This window comes from Oncorhynchus mykiss, chromosome 12, assembly GCF_013265735.2.
Source record: "Oncorhynchus mykiss isolate Arlee chromosome 12, USDA_OmykA_1.1, whole genome shotgun sequence".
NCBI lineage: Eukaryota > Metazoa > Chordata > Actinopteri > Salmoniformes > Salmonidae > Oncorhynchus > Oncorhynchus mykiss.
This window is the reverse complement of record NC_048576.1, coordinates 13,110,007-13,128,934: the sequence shown is the minus strand read 5'-3', so window position 1 is coordinate 13,128,934 and position 18,928 is coordinate 13,110,007. Positions and strand designations below refer to the sequence as shown.

Here is an 18,928-nt window from a genome sequence, read left to right as displayed (position 1 = left end):
GAGAGGGATTTACAATAGAACACTGGCCCCTGGTGGAGCCAGAGAGGAACGGTGTTGACTGGTGTGGGTGAATTTGTACTGTTTGCTTTCGCACTCGACAGCCTGTTGGATTCCTCAGGTTTTAACTGAACTTCATGTACAGTAGCAGTGGTTCATTGGGGACGATCTAACTCCAGAAGAACAGCCAATCTCAATGGAATGAACCATATGGACCACTGACTGTTTCCTGTCTCTCTGTCTCTGTCGCTCTCTCTATCGCTTTCAATTCAATTTGCTTTATTGGCATGACGTAACAATGTACATATTGCCAAAGCTTATTTGGGATTTTTACAATATAAAAATAAATCAAAATGAGAATCAAAATTGTCAACAGTTGTCAACAGTAGCAACAATAACCAAGGGCCAAAATAACCATACATTCAACAATAACAATAAGCATACAGTAGAGTACATGTGCAGGTTGATTGGTCTGTCAGACACTGTCCCTCAATTTATGGCAGGCAGCAATGTAGTGTGCTGCCAACCCACAGCTCTCTGCGTTCTCCCCTTCCCTCTTTCTCTCTCTCTGTCTCTCTCTCTCTCTGCTCTCTCTGTCTCTTTCCCTGTCTCTCTGTCAATTCAATTCAAGGGGCTTTATTAGCATGGGAAGCGTGTTAACATTACCAAGGCAAGTGGAGTAGATAATATACTAACGCCAAATAAACAATAAAAATGAACAGTAAACATTACACATTCAAAATGTCTTTATTCTTTTGAAACTTCTGTATGTCATATTATGTATATATACAGTGTTGTACTCTACAAATGGTTAAAGTACAAATAGGAAAATAAATAAACAAAATGGGTTGGATTTACAATGGTGTTTTTTATTCACTGGTTTTCCTTTTCTTGTGGGAACAGGTCACAAAACTTGCTGCTGTGATGGCACACTGTGGAATTTCACCCAGTAGATATGGGAGTTTATCAAAATCGGGTTTGTTTTCGAATTCTTTGTGGATCTGTGTAATCTGAGGGAAATATGTGTCTCTAATAAGGTCATACATTGGGCAGGAGGTTAGGAAGTGCAGCTCAGTTTCCACCTAATTTTGTGGGCAGTGTGCACAAAGCCTGTCTTCTCTTGAGAGCCATGTCTGCCTACGGCGGCCTTTCTCAATAGCAAGGCTATGCTCACTGAGTCTGTACATAGTCAAACGCTTTCCTTATGTTTGGGTCAGTCACAGTGGTCAGGTATTCTGCCACTGTGTACTCTCTGTTTAGGGCCAAATAGCATTCTAGTTTTTTTTGTTAGTTCTTTCCAATGTGTCAAGTAATTATCTTTTTGTTTTCTCATGATTTGGTTGGGTCTAATTGTGTTTGTCTCTCTCTCTCTCGCTCTCTCTCCCCCTCTCTCCCTCTCTGTGTGTTCTCTTTTCAATGGCTCTCAGGAGTCTCCCCAGGACAGTGCCATCACCAGAGACATTAACAGGACTTTCCCAGCTCACGACTACTTCAAGGACACTGGAGGAGACGGGCAAGACTCACTCTACAAGATCTGCAAGGTGTAGTAGTAGTATGTAGTATCAGTAGTAGTACGCCCCCGCCCCCCCCCCCCCCCCGGGGTATCATAAAACCTTTACATTACTAGGAGAGAGGACTCCACAACCGCTCAAAGATTGGTTGGAATAAGAAGAACTGGAGCCCAAAACCTGGATCTACTTTACAGCAACGCTTGGCTGAGTAGTGAGCACTTCACCGTTGAGTCTACTGTGTTATCATCGACAGACTGGCGCTTCGTTACAGAATCGCTTGTCTGAATAGTGAGCACTTCACTGTTGAGTCTAGAGGTCGACCAATTAATCGGCACGGCCGATTAATTAGGGCCGATTTCAAGTTTTCATAACAATCGGTAATCTGCATTTTTGGACGCCGATTATGGCCGATTACATTGCACTCCACGAGGAGACTGCGTGGCAGGCTGACCACCTGTTACACGAGTGCAGCAAGGAGCCAAGGTAAGTTGCTAGTGTTAGGTTCTTATTTTTCAGAGTAAATAACTCACGGACACTAGAGAAGCTTTAACCAAGTTTAATTCTTCCCAAAGGGTCTGTACAGCTGTAATTTAGACAACCCAACATTTCTCCCATCACAGATATATATATATAGATATATCTATCTATATATCTATATATATATATCTATATATATATATAGATATATCTATATATATATATATCCCAGTCAAGACACTCCTTCTCTCCAATCCTTACATCTTATGGTTCTACAGGAAAAGAGTAACAGGATACTAAACCCTTATTATTCCCTTCAGGGGATCTGACTTCACCTCCTGACCTCAACCCCTCATTCACCTAGTCCACAGATGTCCATTTGTCTCCCCTATATCAACACGTTGCTCTCCTCCCGTCCACCCAACAAATTCCAAAGCCGTCTGTCTTTCTACAGAAAACCATTAACTTCTGACATAAAACCCTGTCTTTTTCACTCCTCATATTCTATGCTTCTTCTCTATCATTTATTTAATATCTCAATATTAAAAATGTCAAATCCAACACTAGCTAGCATTAAACTTCTCTTATAAAAAACAATCAACCGTAACATAATCACTAGTTAACTACACATGGTTGATATTACTAGTTTAACTAGCTTGTCCTGCGTTGCAAATAATCAATTTGGTGCCTGTTAATTTATCATCGAATCACAGCCTACTTCGCCAAACGGGCGAAGCTCAAGCACTGTCGCTGCATCAATGTGTACCTAACCATAAACACCAATATGTACCTAACCATAAACACCAATATGTACCTAACCATAAACACCAATATGTACCTAACCATAACCACCCATGTGTACCTAACCATAAACACCAATATGTACCTAACCATAAACACCAATGTGTACCTAACCATAAACACCAATATGTACCTAACCATAAACACCAATGTGTACCTAACCATAAACACCAATATGTACCTAACCATAAACACCAATATGTACCTAACCATAAACACCAATGTGTACCTAACCATAAACACCCATGTGTACCTAACCATAAACACCAATGTGTACCTAACCATAAACATCAATGTGTACCTAACCATAAACACCAATGTGTACCTAACCATAAACACCAATATGTACCTAACCATAAACACCAATATGTACCTAACCATAAACACCAATGTGTACCTAACCATAAACACCCATGTGTACCTAACCATAAACACCAATGTGTACCTAACCATAAACACCAATGTGTACCTAACCATAAACACCAATATGTACCTAACCATAAACACCAATGTGTACCTAACCATAAACACCAATATGTACCTAACCATAAACATCAATGTGTACCTAACCATAAACACCAATGTGTACCTAACCATAAACATCAATGTGTACCTAACCATAAACACCAATGTGTACCTAACCATAAACACCAATATGTACCTAACCATAAACACCAATGTGTACCTAACCATAAACACCAATGTGTACCTAACCATAAACACCAATGTGTACCTAACCATAAACATCAATGTGTACCTAACCATAAACACCAATGTGTACCTAACCATAAACACCAATATGTACCTAACCATAAACACCAATATGTACCTAACCATAAACACCAATATGTACCTAACCATAAACACCAATGTGTACCTAACCATAAACACCAATGTGTACCTAACCATAAACACCAATATGTACCTAACCATAAACACCAATGTGTACCTAACCATAAACACCAATGTGTACCTAACCATAAACACCAATGTGTACCTAACCATAAACATCAATGTGTACCTAACCATAAACACCAATGTGTACCTAACCATAAACACCAATATGTACCTAACCATAAACACCAATGTGTACCTAACCATAAACACCAATGTGTACCTAACCATAAACACCAATGTGTACCTAACCATAAACACCAATGTGTACCTAACCATAAACACCAATGTGTACCTAACCATAAACATCAATGTGTACCTAACCATAAACATCAATATGTACCTAACCATAAACACCAATGTGTATCTAACCATAAACATCAATGTGTATCTAACCATAAACACCAATGTGTACCTAACCATTTTTATTTATTTCACCTTTTGTTTAACCAGTTTGGCCAGTTAAGAGCAAGTTCTCATTTACAACTGCGACCTGGCCAAGATAAAGCAAAGCAGTGCGACACAAACAACAACACAGAGTTACACATGGAGTAAACAAACGTACCGTCAATAACACAATAGAAAACGTCTATATACAGTGTGTGTAAATGAGGTAAGATAAGGTAGGTAAGGCAATAAATAGGCCGTAGTGGCGAAATAATTATAATTTAGGAATTAAACACTGGACTGATAGATGTGCAGAAGATTCATGTGCAAGTAGAGATACTGGGGTGCAAAGTAGCAAAAAATAAATAACAATATGGGGATGAGGTGGTTGGATGGGCTATTTACAGATGGGCTATGTACAGGTGCAGTGATCTGTGAGCTGCTCTGACAGCTGATGCATAAAGTTAGTGAGGGAGATATGAGTCTCCAGCTTCAGTAATTTTTTTCAATTCGTTCCAGTCATTGGCAGCAGAGAACTGGAAGGAAATTGACTTTGGGGGTGACCAGTGAAATATACCTGCTGGAGCGTGTGCTATGGGTGGGTGCTGCTATGATGACCAGTGAGCTGAGATAAGGTGGGGCTTTACCTAGCAAAGACTTATAGATGACCTGGAGCCAGTGGGTTTGGCAAAGAATATGAAGTGAGGGCCAGCCAACGAGAGCATACAGGTCGCAGTGGTGGGTGGTATATGGGGCTTTGGTGAGAACGGATGGCACTGTGATAGACTACATCCAATTTAACTCGTATTTTTGTGTGTTTATTATAATTAAGTATGATTTGATATTTGATAGAGCAGTCTGACTGAGCGGTGGTAGGCAGCAGCAGGCTCGTAAGCATTCATTCAAACTTTACTGCGTTTGCCAGCAGCTCTTAGCAATGCTTGACACACAGCGCTGTTTATGACTTATCAACTCCTGAGATTAGGCTGGCAATACTAAAGTGCCTATAAGATCATCCAATAGTCAAAGGTATATGAAATACAAATGGTATAGAGAAAAATAGTCCTATAATAACTACAACCTAAAACTTAATAACTGAGAATATTGAAGAACTGGGAATATTGAACCACCAGCTTTCAAATGTTCTCATGTTCCGAACAAGGAATTTAAACGTTAGCTTTTTTACATGGCACATATTACAGCAACACTTGGCTGAGTAGTGAGCACTTCACCGTTGAGTCGACAGACAAGTTGCATTTTGGCTCAGATACTAATTAGGCAGTTGGGTCAATGGGCTAACACCACACATCCAAACATGATAAACTGAGGCCCAGTTCCCATAATGATTCAACTGAGGCAATGTTTGTGTTTGAGTCTACTGGCCGGGCGGTCTCTATCCATCAAGGAGGACTGAGCAAGCAGCAGTGCTTTGGTTTCGGTGACTGGTTTCACTCTCGATTCCCTGTGACTGGTTTCACTCTCGATTCCCTGTGACTGGTTTCACTCTCGATTCCCTGTGACTGGTTTCACTCTCGATTCCCTGTGACTGGTTTCACTCTCGATTCCCTGTGACTGGTTTCACTCTCGATTCCCTGTGACTGGTTTCACTCTCGATTCCCTGTGACTGGTTTCACTCTCGATTCCCTGTGACTGGTTTCACTCTCGATTCCCTGTGACTGGTTTCACTCTCGATTCCCTGTGACTGGTTTCACTCTCGATTCCCTGTGACTGGTTTCACTCTCGATTCCCTGTGACTGGTTTCACTCTCGATTCCCTGTGACTGGTTTCACTCTCGATTCCCTGTGACTGGTTTCACTCTCGATTCCCTGTGACTGGTTTCACTCTCGATTCCCTGTGACTGGTTTCACTCTCGATTCCCTGTGACTGGGAGAAAGGTTTGCGGCTATCTAAGTTATTGTTTTTTTATTTGACCTTTATTTAACAAGGCAAGTCAGTTAAGAACATATTCTTATTTTCATTGACGGCCTAGGAACAGTGGGTTAACTGCCTTGTTCAGGGGAACAGTGGGTTAACTGCCTTGTTCAGGGGAACAGTGGGTTAACTACCTTGCTCAGGGGAACAGTGGGTTAACTGCCTTGTTCAGGGGCAGAACAAAATATTTTTAACTTGTTGGCAATCTTGCAACCTTTCTTTACTAGTCCAACGCTCTAAACACTACCTGCCGCCCCATATATTCCTCTGATGTCATGAATAATTTATCCTTTTCAAACAATAACCCCAGGTACTTCTCAATAATTCATCAACTGTCTCTCTCATCTCTCTCTCTCCCCCTCTGTGTGTGTGTGTGTGTGTGTGTGTGTGTGTGTGTGTGTGTGTGTGTGTGTGTGTGTGTGTGTGTGAGTGAAAGGGAGTGATCCATATCAATGAACTCCCTGAACTGTTAATGGGGAGAGAGTAATTCTCACTCTGTTGAAGGAGAGTTGTACTGTGGGTTAGTATTGTGCAGACAATGACAACACCAGGGTTATGGGTTTGATTCCTGCACGGGTGACGTTCTAAGTGTGTCACTGTCAACACTGACAGTTCTGGAAGACCCTTTAAATAAAAGCGTCTGATAAATGACCATGTTGTTATTATTTTATGATAACTCTGAGAATGTACTTTACAGTAGCGCTAACATCTGCTCTCTCTCTTTCTGTCTCTAACATCTGCTCTCTCTCTCTTTCTGTCTCTAACGTCTGCTCTCTCTCTCTTTCTGTCTCTAACATCTGCTCTCTCTCTTTCTGTCTCTAACATCTGCTCTCTCTCTTTCTGTCTCTAACATCTGCTCTCTCTCTTTCTGTCTCTAACATCTGCTCTCTCTCTTTCTGTCTCTAACATCTGCTCTCTCTCTTTCTGTCTCTAACATCTGCTCTCTCCCTTTCTGTCTCTAACATCTGCTCTCTCTCTTTCTGTCTCTAACATCTGCTCTCTCTCTTTCTGTCTCTAACATCTGCTCTCTCTCTTTCTGTCTCTAACATCTGCTCTCTCTCTTTCTGTCTCTAACATCTGCTCTCTCTCTTTCTGTCTCTAACATCTGCTCTCTCTCTTTCTGTCTCTAACATTGAGTCTCTCTCTCCTCTTCTCTCCAGGCCTACTCAGTGTATGATGAGGAGATTGGTTACTGCCAGGGACAGTCTTTCCTGGCCGCTGTGCTGCTGCTGCACGTGAGTTACAGATGACCAACGCTGAGAGATGATGTAGACATGCTCTGTCTGTCTCTCTCTGTGTCTCTCTCTGCCTTTCTATCTCTCTCCATGTTTCTCTATCTGTCTCTCTCTGTGTCTCTCTCTCCATGTCTCTCACACACGTTCTCACTTCTCTTTCTGTCTTCACATGCTCAGGGCTGTGATGGAGTGGTCTAAGCTGGAAGAGTTTCAGAGAAGATCTTTCTCTTCCTCTCACCACAGTGCCAGAGCTCTCTGAAGGAAACACGGACACCTGGTGGACAGAACTGAACTGATATACTGTCATCTCTCTCTCTTGCTCTCTCTCTCTGTGTCTCTCTCTCTGCCCTGTATGTAGATGCCTGAGGAACAGGCCTTCAGTGTTCTGGTCAAGATCATGTTTGACTACGGACTCAGGGACCTCTTCAAGCAGAACTTTGAGGATCTACACTGCAAGTTCTTCCAGCTGGAGAGACTCATGCAGGTGAAATGCCTTTACCATCTATAACCCCTACAATGCAGTAATAAATAACGCATTAATACTAAAAATAACAAGGTAGAACATAAACATAAGTCCTACCAATAAGAACATGATAATGTAAGTAAGAATACTATATACAGGATCAGTCAGCTTCAGTGCCATATCTACAATAATCCTGGAGTGATAGAGGTAGATAGGTAAGTTGACTAGGCATCAGGATATATGATAAACAGAGTAGCAGCAGTGTACAGTTTATGATGATTGTATGTCAGTATAAATGTATGTGCATATTATGTGTGTGAGCATTTGACTGTTTGTATGTGTTGGAGTAACAGTCTGTGTGTGTGTTGGAGTAACAGTCTGTGTGTGTGTTGGAGTAACAGTCTGTGTGTCTGTGTTGGAGTAACAGTCTGTGTGTGTGTGTTGGAGTAACAGTCTGTGTGTGTGTGTTGGAGTAACAGTCTGTGTGTGTGTGTTGGAGTAACAGTCTGTGTGTGTGTGTGTTGGAGTAACAGTCTGCGTGTGTGTGTGTTGGAGTAACAGTCTGTGTGTGTGTGTGTTGGAGTAACAGTGTGTGTGTGTGTGTGTGTGTTGGAGTAACAGTCTGTGTGTGTGTTGGAGTAACAGTGTGTGTGTGTTGGAGTAACAGTGTGTGTGTGTGTGTTGGAGTAACAGTCTGTGTGTGTGTGTGTTGGAGTAACAGTCTGTGTGTGTGTGTGTTGGAGTAACAGTCTGTGTGTGTGTTGGAGTAACAGTGTGTGTGTGTGTGTGTGTTGGAGTAACAGTCTGTGTGTGTGTGTTGGAGTAACAGTCTGTGTGTGTGTGTTGGAGTGAAAGTTTGTGTGAGTGTGTAGGGCCCTGTGAGTGTGTAGGGCCCTGTGAGTGTGCATAGACAGTGCAAAAATAAGAATACAATTCAAGGGTCAACTCAGTCTGTGTAGCCATTTGGTTAGCTATTTATCAGACTTATGACTTGGGGATAGAAGCTGTTCAGGAACCTGTTGGTGTCAGACTTGATGCAGCAGTACCGCTTGCCATGCGGAAGCAGAGAGAACAGTCTATGGCTTAGGTGGCTGGATGGAGTCTTTAAGATTTTCCGGGCCTTCCTTTCACACCTCCTGATATAGAGGTCCTGGATGACAGGGAGCTCGGCCCCGGTGATGTACTGGGCTGTCCGCACCACCCTGTGTAGCGCCATGCGTTTGAGGGCGGTGCAGTTGCCACACCAAGCAGTGATGCAGCCAGTCAAGATGCTCTTAGCGGTACAGCTGTAGACCTTTTAATCCCCCTGAGGGATAAGAGGCGCTGTCGCACATTCTTCACGGCTGTGCGCGTGTGTGTGGGACATTTTAAGTTCTTAGTGGACACAGTGGAACTTGAAACACTCAACCTGCTCCACTGCAGGTTTCTCTCCCCCCCCCCCCCCGTTTCCTGTAGTCCACAATCAGAAACTTGGTCTTACTGAGGTTGAGGGAGAGGATGTTCTTCCACACTGCCAGGTCACTCTCATCATCGCCGGTGATCAGTCCTACCACCATCGTGTCATCAGCAAACTTGATGATGGTGTTGGAGTTGTGAGTGGCCACGCAGTTGTGGGTGAACAGGGAGTACAGGAGGGGACTAAGCACACACCCCTGTGGGGCACCCGTGTTGAGTATCAGCGTGGCGGAGGTGTTGTTGCCTACCTTCACCACCTGGTGTTGGCCCGTCAGGAAATCCAGGATCCAGTTGCAGAGGTTGTTTAGCCTCTCTGGACTTAAACCTAATTATGAAAAGTGTACCATATTACGTATTGGATCATTAACAATACAGTGTTTACACTACCTTGTAGTTTACCAATAAAATGGGCGGATGGTGTAGCAGACATTTTGACACTACCTTGTAGTTTACCAATAAAATGGGCGGATGGTGTAGCAGACATTTTGACACTACCTTGTAGTTTACCAATAAAATGGGCGGATGGTGTAGCAGACATTTTGACACTACCTTGTAGTTTACCAATAAAATGGGCGGATGGTGTAGCAGACATTTTGACACTACCTTGTAGTTTACCAATAAAATGGGCGGATGGTGTAGCAGACATTTTGACACTACCTTGTAGTTTACCAATAAAATGGGCGGATGGTGTAGCAGACATTTATACACTACCGGTCCAAAGTTTTAGATCACATACTCATTGAAGGGTTTTTCTTTATTTTTTACTATTTTCTACATTGTAGAATAATAGTGAAGACATCAGAACTATGAAATAACACATATGGAATCATGTAGAAACCAAAAAAGTGTTAAGCAAATCATAATATATTTTATACTTGAGATTCTTCAACTAGCTTTGCACACTCTTGGCATTCTCTCATCCAGCTTTATGAGGTAGTTTCCTGGATTGCATTTCCATAAACAGGTGTGCCTTTTTAAAAGTAAATTTGTGGAATTTCATTCCTACCTAATGCGTTTGAGCCAATAATTGATGTTGTGATAAGGGGGGGGGGGGGGGTATACAGAATATAGCCCTATTTGGTAAAAGACCAAGTCCATATTATGGCAAGAATAGCTCAAACAATCATAGAGAAACAACAGTCCATCATTATTTAAGACATGAATGTCAGTCAATACGGAAAATTTCAAGAACTTTGAAAGTTTCTTCAAGTGCAGTTGAAACTGATATGATGAAACTGGCTCTCATGAGGACCACCACAGGAATGGAAGAGGATAAACTCATTAGTGACCAGCCTCAGAAATTGCAGCCCAAATAAATGCTTCATAGAGTTCAAGTAACAGACACATCTCAACAACTGTTCAGAGGAGACTGTGTGAATCAGGCCTTCATGGTCGATTGCTGCAAAGAAACCACTACTAAAGGACACCAATAATAAGAAGACTTGCTTGGGCCAAGAAACACAGTCCTTTGGTCTGGAGTCCAAATTGGAGATTTTTGGTTCCAACCGCCGTGTCTTTGTGAGATGCGATAAGGGTGAACGGATGATCTCCACATGTGTATTTCCCACCATGAAGCATGGAGGAGGAGGTGTTATGGTGTGGGGGTGCTTTGCTGGTGATACTGTCTGAGATTTATTTAGAATTCAGGGCACATTTAACCAGCATGGCTACCACAGCATTCTGCAGTGATATGCCATCCCATCTGGTTTGCGCTTAGTGGGACTGTCATATGTCATTGTCCTGTTTTTCAACAGGACAATGACCCAACACAGCTCCAGGCTGTGTAAGGGCTATTTTACGAAGAAGGAGAGTGATGGAGTGCTGCATCAGATGACCTGGGTTTCGCAATCACCCGACCTTAAACAAATTGGGATGGTTTGGAATGAGTCGGACCGCAGAGTGAAGGAAAGGCAGCTAACAAGTGCTCAGCATATGTGGGAACTCCTTCAAGACTGTAGGAAAAGCATTCCAGGTGAAGCTGATTGAGAGAATGCCAAGAGTGTGCAAAGCTGTCATGAAGGCAAAGGGTGGCTACTTTGAAGAATCTCAAATATATTTAATATATTTTGATTTGTTTTTACACTTTTTTGGTTACTACATGATTCCATGTGTTATTTCATAGTTTTGATCTCTTCACTATTATTCTACAATGTTGAAAATAGTACAAATACAGAAAAATCCTTGAATTAGTAGGTGTTCTAAAACTTTTGACCGGGGGTGTGCTTGGTATTTACATCTCAAAAAATCTAAATGAATTTACCACAATTCATTTCAATAGAAAGTTTGCAAAATATAGATAAGATTCTGCAACCATGGAGAGGTAAACACTTGTCTATTTGTGGATAAATCACATTGATTAACTCTCTGGTCCTATCACAGTTTACTTACTTACCAATGGCACTGCCTACTACAGATTTTTAAATCATGTGAGCAAAATATATTTCATTTTATTTGGAATGCTGAGCTGGACAAAATTAAACGTGCCTATTTATATAATGAACATGAGTTTAGGGGGCTAAAATGATTAAATATTAAAGCTTTAAACCTCTCACTAAAAGCTTCACTCATACATAAGTTATACTTAAACCCAAAATGGTTCTCCAGTAGATCATTAAGAAAGGCTCAGCCGTTGTTCAAAATGGTCTTTTTACCTTTATGCAGATTACTACTTCTCATTATGACTAATTGAAAATGAAGTTTTGTTTAAAGTATCACCCTTTCTTAACAAGCCATACTAAGCTAGTTACAATTTCAGTTTTATCCTCCAGAAAATATAGAACCAATATTACAACAAATGTCATGGTTAAACTCAAATATACTTATTCATTAAAAAAATACATCTTTATGGATTTTCTTATTTAAAAAATATATATATTTATTAATGATATTATGAATAGAAACGGAGGAGTTATGTCACATATGCAGTTATCGAAAATATATGGGAATATCTGCTCTTTCCAAACTTACAACTGATTGCAACACTACCACAAAAATGGAGGAGGCAAGTGGAAAAAGGAGATGGTAGGGACCTTGTTCGCCTGCTGTATATTAAAGATATTGGCTGAAAGGAACTGACATAAATTGAAAAATATACCAGTTTCATTTGAGGACACAAATGTTGACAGCTGTGTCATACAGGTTGCAAAATAAATGGGAAGAGATTTCCGATGTACCGATTCCATGGCACATGGTTTATGAACTGGTACAAAAAACTACAATTGATTCAATACTTTTTTCAATTTAAATTATTATATAAAATTCTTGTCACCAACAGAATATTATATATATGGGGCATACAACAATGTCAGCTCTGTAGATTTAGTTGCGAAGAGATGGAATCAATAGATCACCGGCAACCAGAAATATATAAATGATATTTAAATGAATCACAGGCAACCAGAAATATATTAATAAATCACCGGCAACCAGAAATATATAAATAAATCACCGGCAACCAGAAATATATAAATAAATCACCGGCAACCAGAAATATATAAATAAATCACAAGCAACCAGAAATATATTAATAAATCACAGGCAACCAGAAATATATAAATAAATCACAGGCAACCAGAAATATATAAATGAATCACAGGCAACCAGAAATATATTAATAAATCACAGGCAACCAGAAATATATTAATAAATCACAGGCAACCAGAAATATATAAATGAATCACAGGCAACCAGAAATATATTAATAAATCACAGGCAACCAGAAATATATAAATGAATCACAGGCAACCAGAAATATATTAATAAATCACAGGCAACCAGAAATATATTAATAAATCACCGGCAACCAGAAATATATAAATAAATCACAGGCAACCAGAAATATATAAATAAATCACAGGCAACCAGAAATATATAAATAAATCACAGGCAACCAGAAATATATAAATAAATTACAGGCAACCAGAAATATATTAATAAATCACAGGCAACCAGAAATATATAAATAAATCACAGGCAACCAGAAATATATAAATAAATCACCGGCAACCAGAAATATATAAATAAATTACAGGCAACCAGAAATATATTAATAAATCACAGGCAACCAGAAATATATAAATGAATCACAGGCAACCAGAAATATATTAATAAATCACAGGCAACCAGAAATATATTAATAAATCACAGGCAACCAGAAATATATTAATAAATCACAGGCAACCAGAAATATATTAATAAATCACAGGCAACCAGAAATATATAAATAAATCACAGGCAACCAGAAATATATAAATAAATCACCGGCAACCAGAAATATATAAATAAATCACCGGCAACCAGAAATATATAAATAAATCACAGGCAACCAGAAATATATTAATAAATCACAGGCAACCAGAAATATATAAATAAATCACAGGCAACCAGAAATATATAAATGAATCACAGGCAACCAGAAATATATTAATAAATCACAGGCAACCAGAAATATATTAATAAATCACAGGCAACCAGAAATATATAAATGAATCACAGGCAACCAGAAATATATTAATAAATCACAGGCAACCAGAAATATATAAATAAATCACAGGCAACCAGAAATATATAAATGAATCACAGGCAACCAGAAATATATTAATAAATCACAGGCAACCAGAAATATATTAATAAATCACAGGCAACCAGAAATATATAAATGAATCACAGGCAACCAGAAATATATTAATAAATCACAGGCAACCAGAAATATATAAATGAATCACAGGCAACCAGAAATATATTAATAAATCACAGGCAACCAGAAATTTATTAATAAATCACAGGCAACCAGAAAAGCAGCCTCTGGATGTAAGTTTTTCTGCTTGGTTAAAGCAGGGTACAGTTAAGTGGCAGTTATTTTTTATTTTTTTGTTAGAAATAGCCAAATGTGTATTTCTATACAATAACCAGAGCATTATTAGTTGAATTATTAGTGTGAAGCCATTATTGGAGATGAATACCCCCTTATGGCCGGTGCGGTGGCTACGGGAGGAGGAAAGGTTATTTGAGGGAGGAAGTCAGGCCCACGAGGAAGAGTCTTGGTTAGACGAGGGAGCGTTATATTTTTTTGACCGCACTTGCATGTGTAGAGTGTGTAGAGCATGAGCATGAGAGCATGTGTAGAGTAAACTCTTGAATTTACTGCAAACAATAGCCTTCATTTATTGCCTTATAAGGTATTATAATTAGAGGGATTATAAGGAACATTTTAGTTTTCCCGACTTCCTCGTGGGTCGGAAAGTCTGTACGTTTTTTTATGCTTGAACGAAGAAGCATCCTTTTGTTTGTAAACTTGCAATCCGAAGTGCCACACTGCCGACATCTCTACAGACGTACAGTAAAGCCTGAGGCGAGTGTGTGTCTGAAATAGCCTCTCTCTCGCCAGGGCAGTGGTCATATTTACTGGATGGAATAGAGAAAATATTCCATAACATTCTTGTCCTGCGGTTGAATGTATACAACAGTCACAATAACCACTGAAAAGTCTCTCGGGAGGTAGAAGGGTCGGCATTTGACCATCAGGTATTCCAAGACGGGTGAACAATAGGTCAACATTTCCACCGTGCTTGAGTCAGCACACCAGTTGTTGATGAAAAAGCAATCCCCCCCCTCCTGGATTTCCCCCACTGTCCTGTCGGCATGGTGAATGGAGAATCCATCGAGTTGGATTGCCATGGGGGGTATCTTGTCCGAAAGCCGTGTTTTAGAAAAGCTGAGAATATTGCAGTTTCGAGAGTCCTGTTGGTAGCAAGAATGTAGGGAAGAGGTGGCCGGTTCTCTCTTCGCCTTAATCTTGCCAGGATCGCCCCTCGCTTGCATGTACCGTCGGTGTTTCCACTTGGGTAGCCCCAAAATTGGGTCGGAATTACAGAGATCCCAGGGCAGATAATTCCGGCTTCAACTTCGACATAAAGTAAGTAACTGTAAGTAACTGCCGATCTGATGTTCTAAAGTTCTTCTCGGTTGTAAGAAAGGATAGAGGATACATTTAGACAAAATTAAGTACAAATAAATTACTAAATGCAACACGGAGGACATTCAATACAGAGGCATCTTCACATCTTCCGTGTGTGTGCTTGTGTCCTGCTGTTGTTCATGGCTGTGATATAACTGTTTCTCTGTATCATTTTCTAACAGGAATACATCCCAGACCTGTATAACCACTTCCTGAACGTGGGTCTGGAGGCTCATATGTACGCCTCTCAGTGGTTCCTCACGCTCTTCACAGCCAAGTTCCCCCTCTACATGGTGTTCCACATCATAGACCTGCTACTCTGTGAGGTATCCATCTCCCTAACCCCTATACCCTAACCCTACACCCCCACCCCTAACCCTATACCCTCACCCCTATACCCTAACCCTATACCCTCACCCCTAGCCGCTATACCCTCACCCCTATACCCTAACCCTATACCCTCACCCCTAGCCGCTATACCCTCACCCCTATAACCTAACCCTACACCCTCACCCCTAACCCTACACCCTCACCCCTATAACCTAACCCTACACCCCTAACCCTACACCCTCACCCCTATACCCTCACCCTTAACCCTACACCCTCACCCCTAACCCTATACCCTCACCCCTATACCCTCACCCCTACACCCTCACCCCTAACCCTACACCCCCACCCCTAACCCTATACCCTCACCCCTAACAATATACCTTAACCCTATACCCTCACCTCTAACCCTTAAACCCTCACCTCTAACCCTTAAACCCTCACCTCTAACCCTATACCCTCACCCCAAAACCCTTTACCCTGACCCCTAACCCCTTACCCTCACCCCCTAACCCCTATACCCTCTCCCTAACCCCTATACCCTCTCCATAACCCCTATACCCTCTCCATAACCCCTATACCCTATACCCTCTCCCTAACCCCTATACCCTCTCCATAACCCCTATACCCTCTCCCTAACCCCTATACCCTCTCCCTAACCCCTATACCCTCTCCCTAACCCCTATACCCTCTCCCTAACCCCTATACCCTACCCTCTCCTTAACCCCTATACCCTACCCTCTCCTTAACCCCTATACCCTATACCCACTCCCTAACCCCTATACCCTCTCCCTAACCCCTATACCCTAACCCCACACCCTCACCCCTATACCCTAACCCTATACCCTCACCCCTAACCCTATACCCTCACCCCTAACCCTATACCCTCACCCCTATACCCTAACCCCTAACCCTACACCCTCACCCCTATAACCTAACCCTACACCCCTAACCCTACACCCTCACCCCTATACCCTCACCCCTAACCCTATACCCTCACCCCTATACCCTCACCCCTAACCCTACACCCTCACCCCTAACCCTACACCCCCAACCCTAACCCTACACCCCAACCCTATACCCTCACCCCTAACAATATACCTTAACCCTATACCCTCACCTCTAACCCTTAAACCCTCACCTCTAACCCTTAAACCCTCACCTCTAACCCTATACCCTCACCCCAAAACCCTTTACCCTGACCCCTAACCCCTTACCCTCACCCCCTAACCCCTATACCCTCTCCCTAACCCCTATACCCTCTCCATAACCCCTATACCCTATACCCTCTCCATAACCCCTATACCCTATACCCTCTCCCTAACCCCTATACCCTCTCCCTAACCCCTATACCCTCTCCCTAACCCTACACCCCTAACCCTACACCCTAACCCCTAACCCTATACCCTCACCCCTATACCCTCACCCCTAACCCTATACCCTCACCCCTAACCCTATACCCTCACCCCTATATCCTCACCCCTAACCCTATATCCTCACCCCTAACCCTATACCCTCACCCCTAACCCTACACCCTCACCCCTAACCCTATACCCTCACCCCTAACCCTATACCCTCACCCCTATAACCTAACCCTACACCCCTAACCCTACACCCTCACCCCTATACCCTCACCCCTAACCCTATACCCTCACCCCTATACCCTCACCCCTAACCCTACACCCTAACCCTACACCCCTAACCCTACACCCCAACCCTATACCCTCACCCCTAACAATATACCTTAACCCTATACCCTCACCTCTAACCCTTAAACCCTCACCTCTAACCCTATACCCTCACCCCAAAACCCTTTAACCTGACCCCTAACCCCTTACCCTCACCCCCTAACCCCTATACCCTCTCCCTAACCCCTATACCCTCTCCATAACCCCTATACCCTATACCCTCTCCATAACCCCTATACCCTCTCCCTAACCCCTATACCCTCTCCCTAACCCTACACCCCTAACCCTACACCCTAACCCCTAACCCTATACCCTCACCCCTATACCCTCACCCCTAACCCTATACCCTCACCCCTAACCCTATACCCTCACCCCTATATCCTCACCCCTAACCCTACACCCTCACCCCTAACCCTACACCCTCACCCCTAACCCTATACCCTCACCCCTAACCCTATACCCTTACCCCTATACCCTCACCCTCACCCCTAACCCTACACCCTCACCCCTATACCCTCACCCCTATACCCTCATCCCTAACCCTACACCCTCACACCTAACCCTCACCCCTAACCCTATACCCTCACCCCGAAACCCTATACCCTAACCCCTATACCCTCGCCCCTAAACCTATACCCTCACCCCTAACCCTATACCCTCACCCCTAACCCTATACCCTCACCCCTAACCCCTAACCCCTTACCCTCACCCCCTAACCCCTATACCCTCTCCCTCACCCCCTAACCCCTATACCCACTCCCTAACCCCTATACCCTCTCCCTAACCCCTATACCCTCTCCCTAACTCCTTACCCTCACCTCCTAACCCATATACCCTCTCCCTCACCCCCTAACCCCTATACCCACTAACACCTATACCCCCTCCCTAACCCCTATACCCACTCCCTAACCCCTATACCCTCTCCCTAACCCCTATACCCTCTCCCTAACCCCTATACCCTCTCCCTAACCCCTATACCATATACCCTCTCCCTAACCCCTATACCCTATACGCTCTCCCTAACCCCTATACCCTCTCCCTAACCCCTATACCCTCTCCCTAACCCCTATACCATATACCCTCTCCCTAACCCCTATACCCTATACCCTCTCCCTAACCCCTATACCCTCTCCCTAACCCCTATAACCTCTCCCTAACCCCTATAACCCCTATACCCTCTCCCTAACCCCTATACCCTCTTCCTAACCCATATACCCTCTCCCTAACCCCTATACCCTCACCCCTCTCCGTAACCCTATACCCTCACCCCTCTCCCTAACCCTTTCTGGCTTTCTACCCTCACTTCCTGTCTCCACGGCTTTCTACCCTCACTTCCTGTCTCCATGGCTCTCTACCCTCACTTCCTGTCTCCACGGCTTTCTACCCTCACTTCCTGTCTCCACAGCTTTCTACCCTCACTTCCTGTCTCCACGGCTTTCTACCCTCACTTCCTGTCTCCACGGCTTTCTACCCTCACTTCCTGTCTCCACGGCTTTCTACCCGCACTTTCTTTCTTTCTTTTTGAACTCAAACTCTCTCTCTATGTCCCCCCAAACCTCTCCCTTCCTTCTACTTTGTGTTTCTCTACCAACCCTCTCCCTCCCTCTACCCTCTCTCTCTCTCTACCAACCCTCTTCCTCCCTCTACCCTCTCTCTCTCTCTACCAACCCTCTCCCTCCCTCTACCGTCTCTCTACCAACCCTCTCACTCCCTCCCTCTACTCTGTGTCTCTCTACCAACCCTCTCCCTCCCTCCCTCTACTCTGTGTCTCTCTACCAACCCTCTCCCTCCCTCACTCTACTCTG

The 18,928-nt window shown here is 42.9% G+C and overlaps 1 protein-coding gene across 2 annotated transcripts in view; it reads left to right on the top strand.

Moving 5' to 3' along the window:
* Positions 1-18,928, top strand: part of LOC110536788 (rab GTPase-activating protein 1) — a 174,342-nt gene that overhangs the window by 126,807 nt on the left and 28,607 nt on the right. For both annotated transcript variants that reach the window (XM_036936954.1, XM_036936955.1), the window contains 4 exons: positions 1,425-1,538; positions 7,160-7,234; positions 7,593-7,718; positions 15,291-15,434. In XM_036936954.1, coding sequence (XP_036792849.1) covers positions 1,425-1,538; positions 7,160-7,234; positions 7,593-7,718; positions 15,291-15,434 — 459 coding nt within the window. The remainder of the gene's footprint in view (positions 1-1,424; positions 1,539-7,159; positions 7,235-7,592; positions 7,719-15,290; positions 15,435-18,928) is intronic.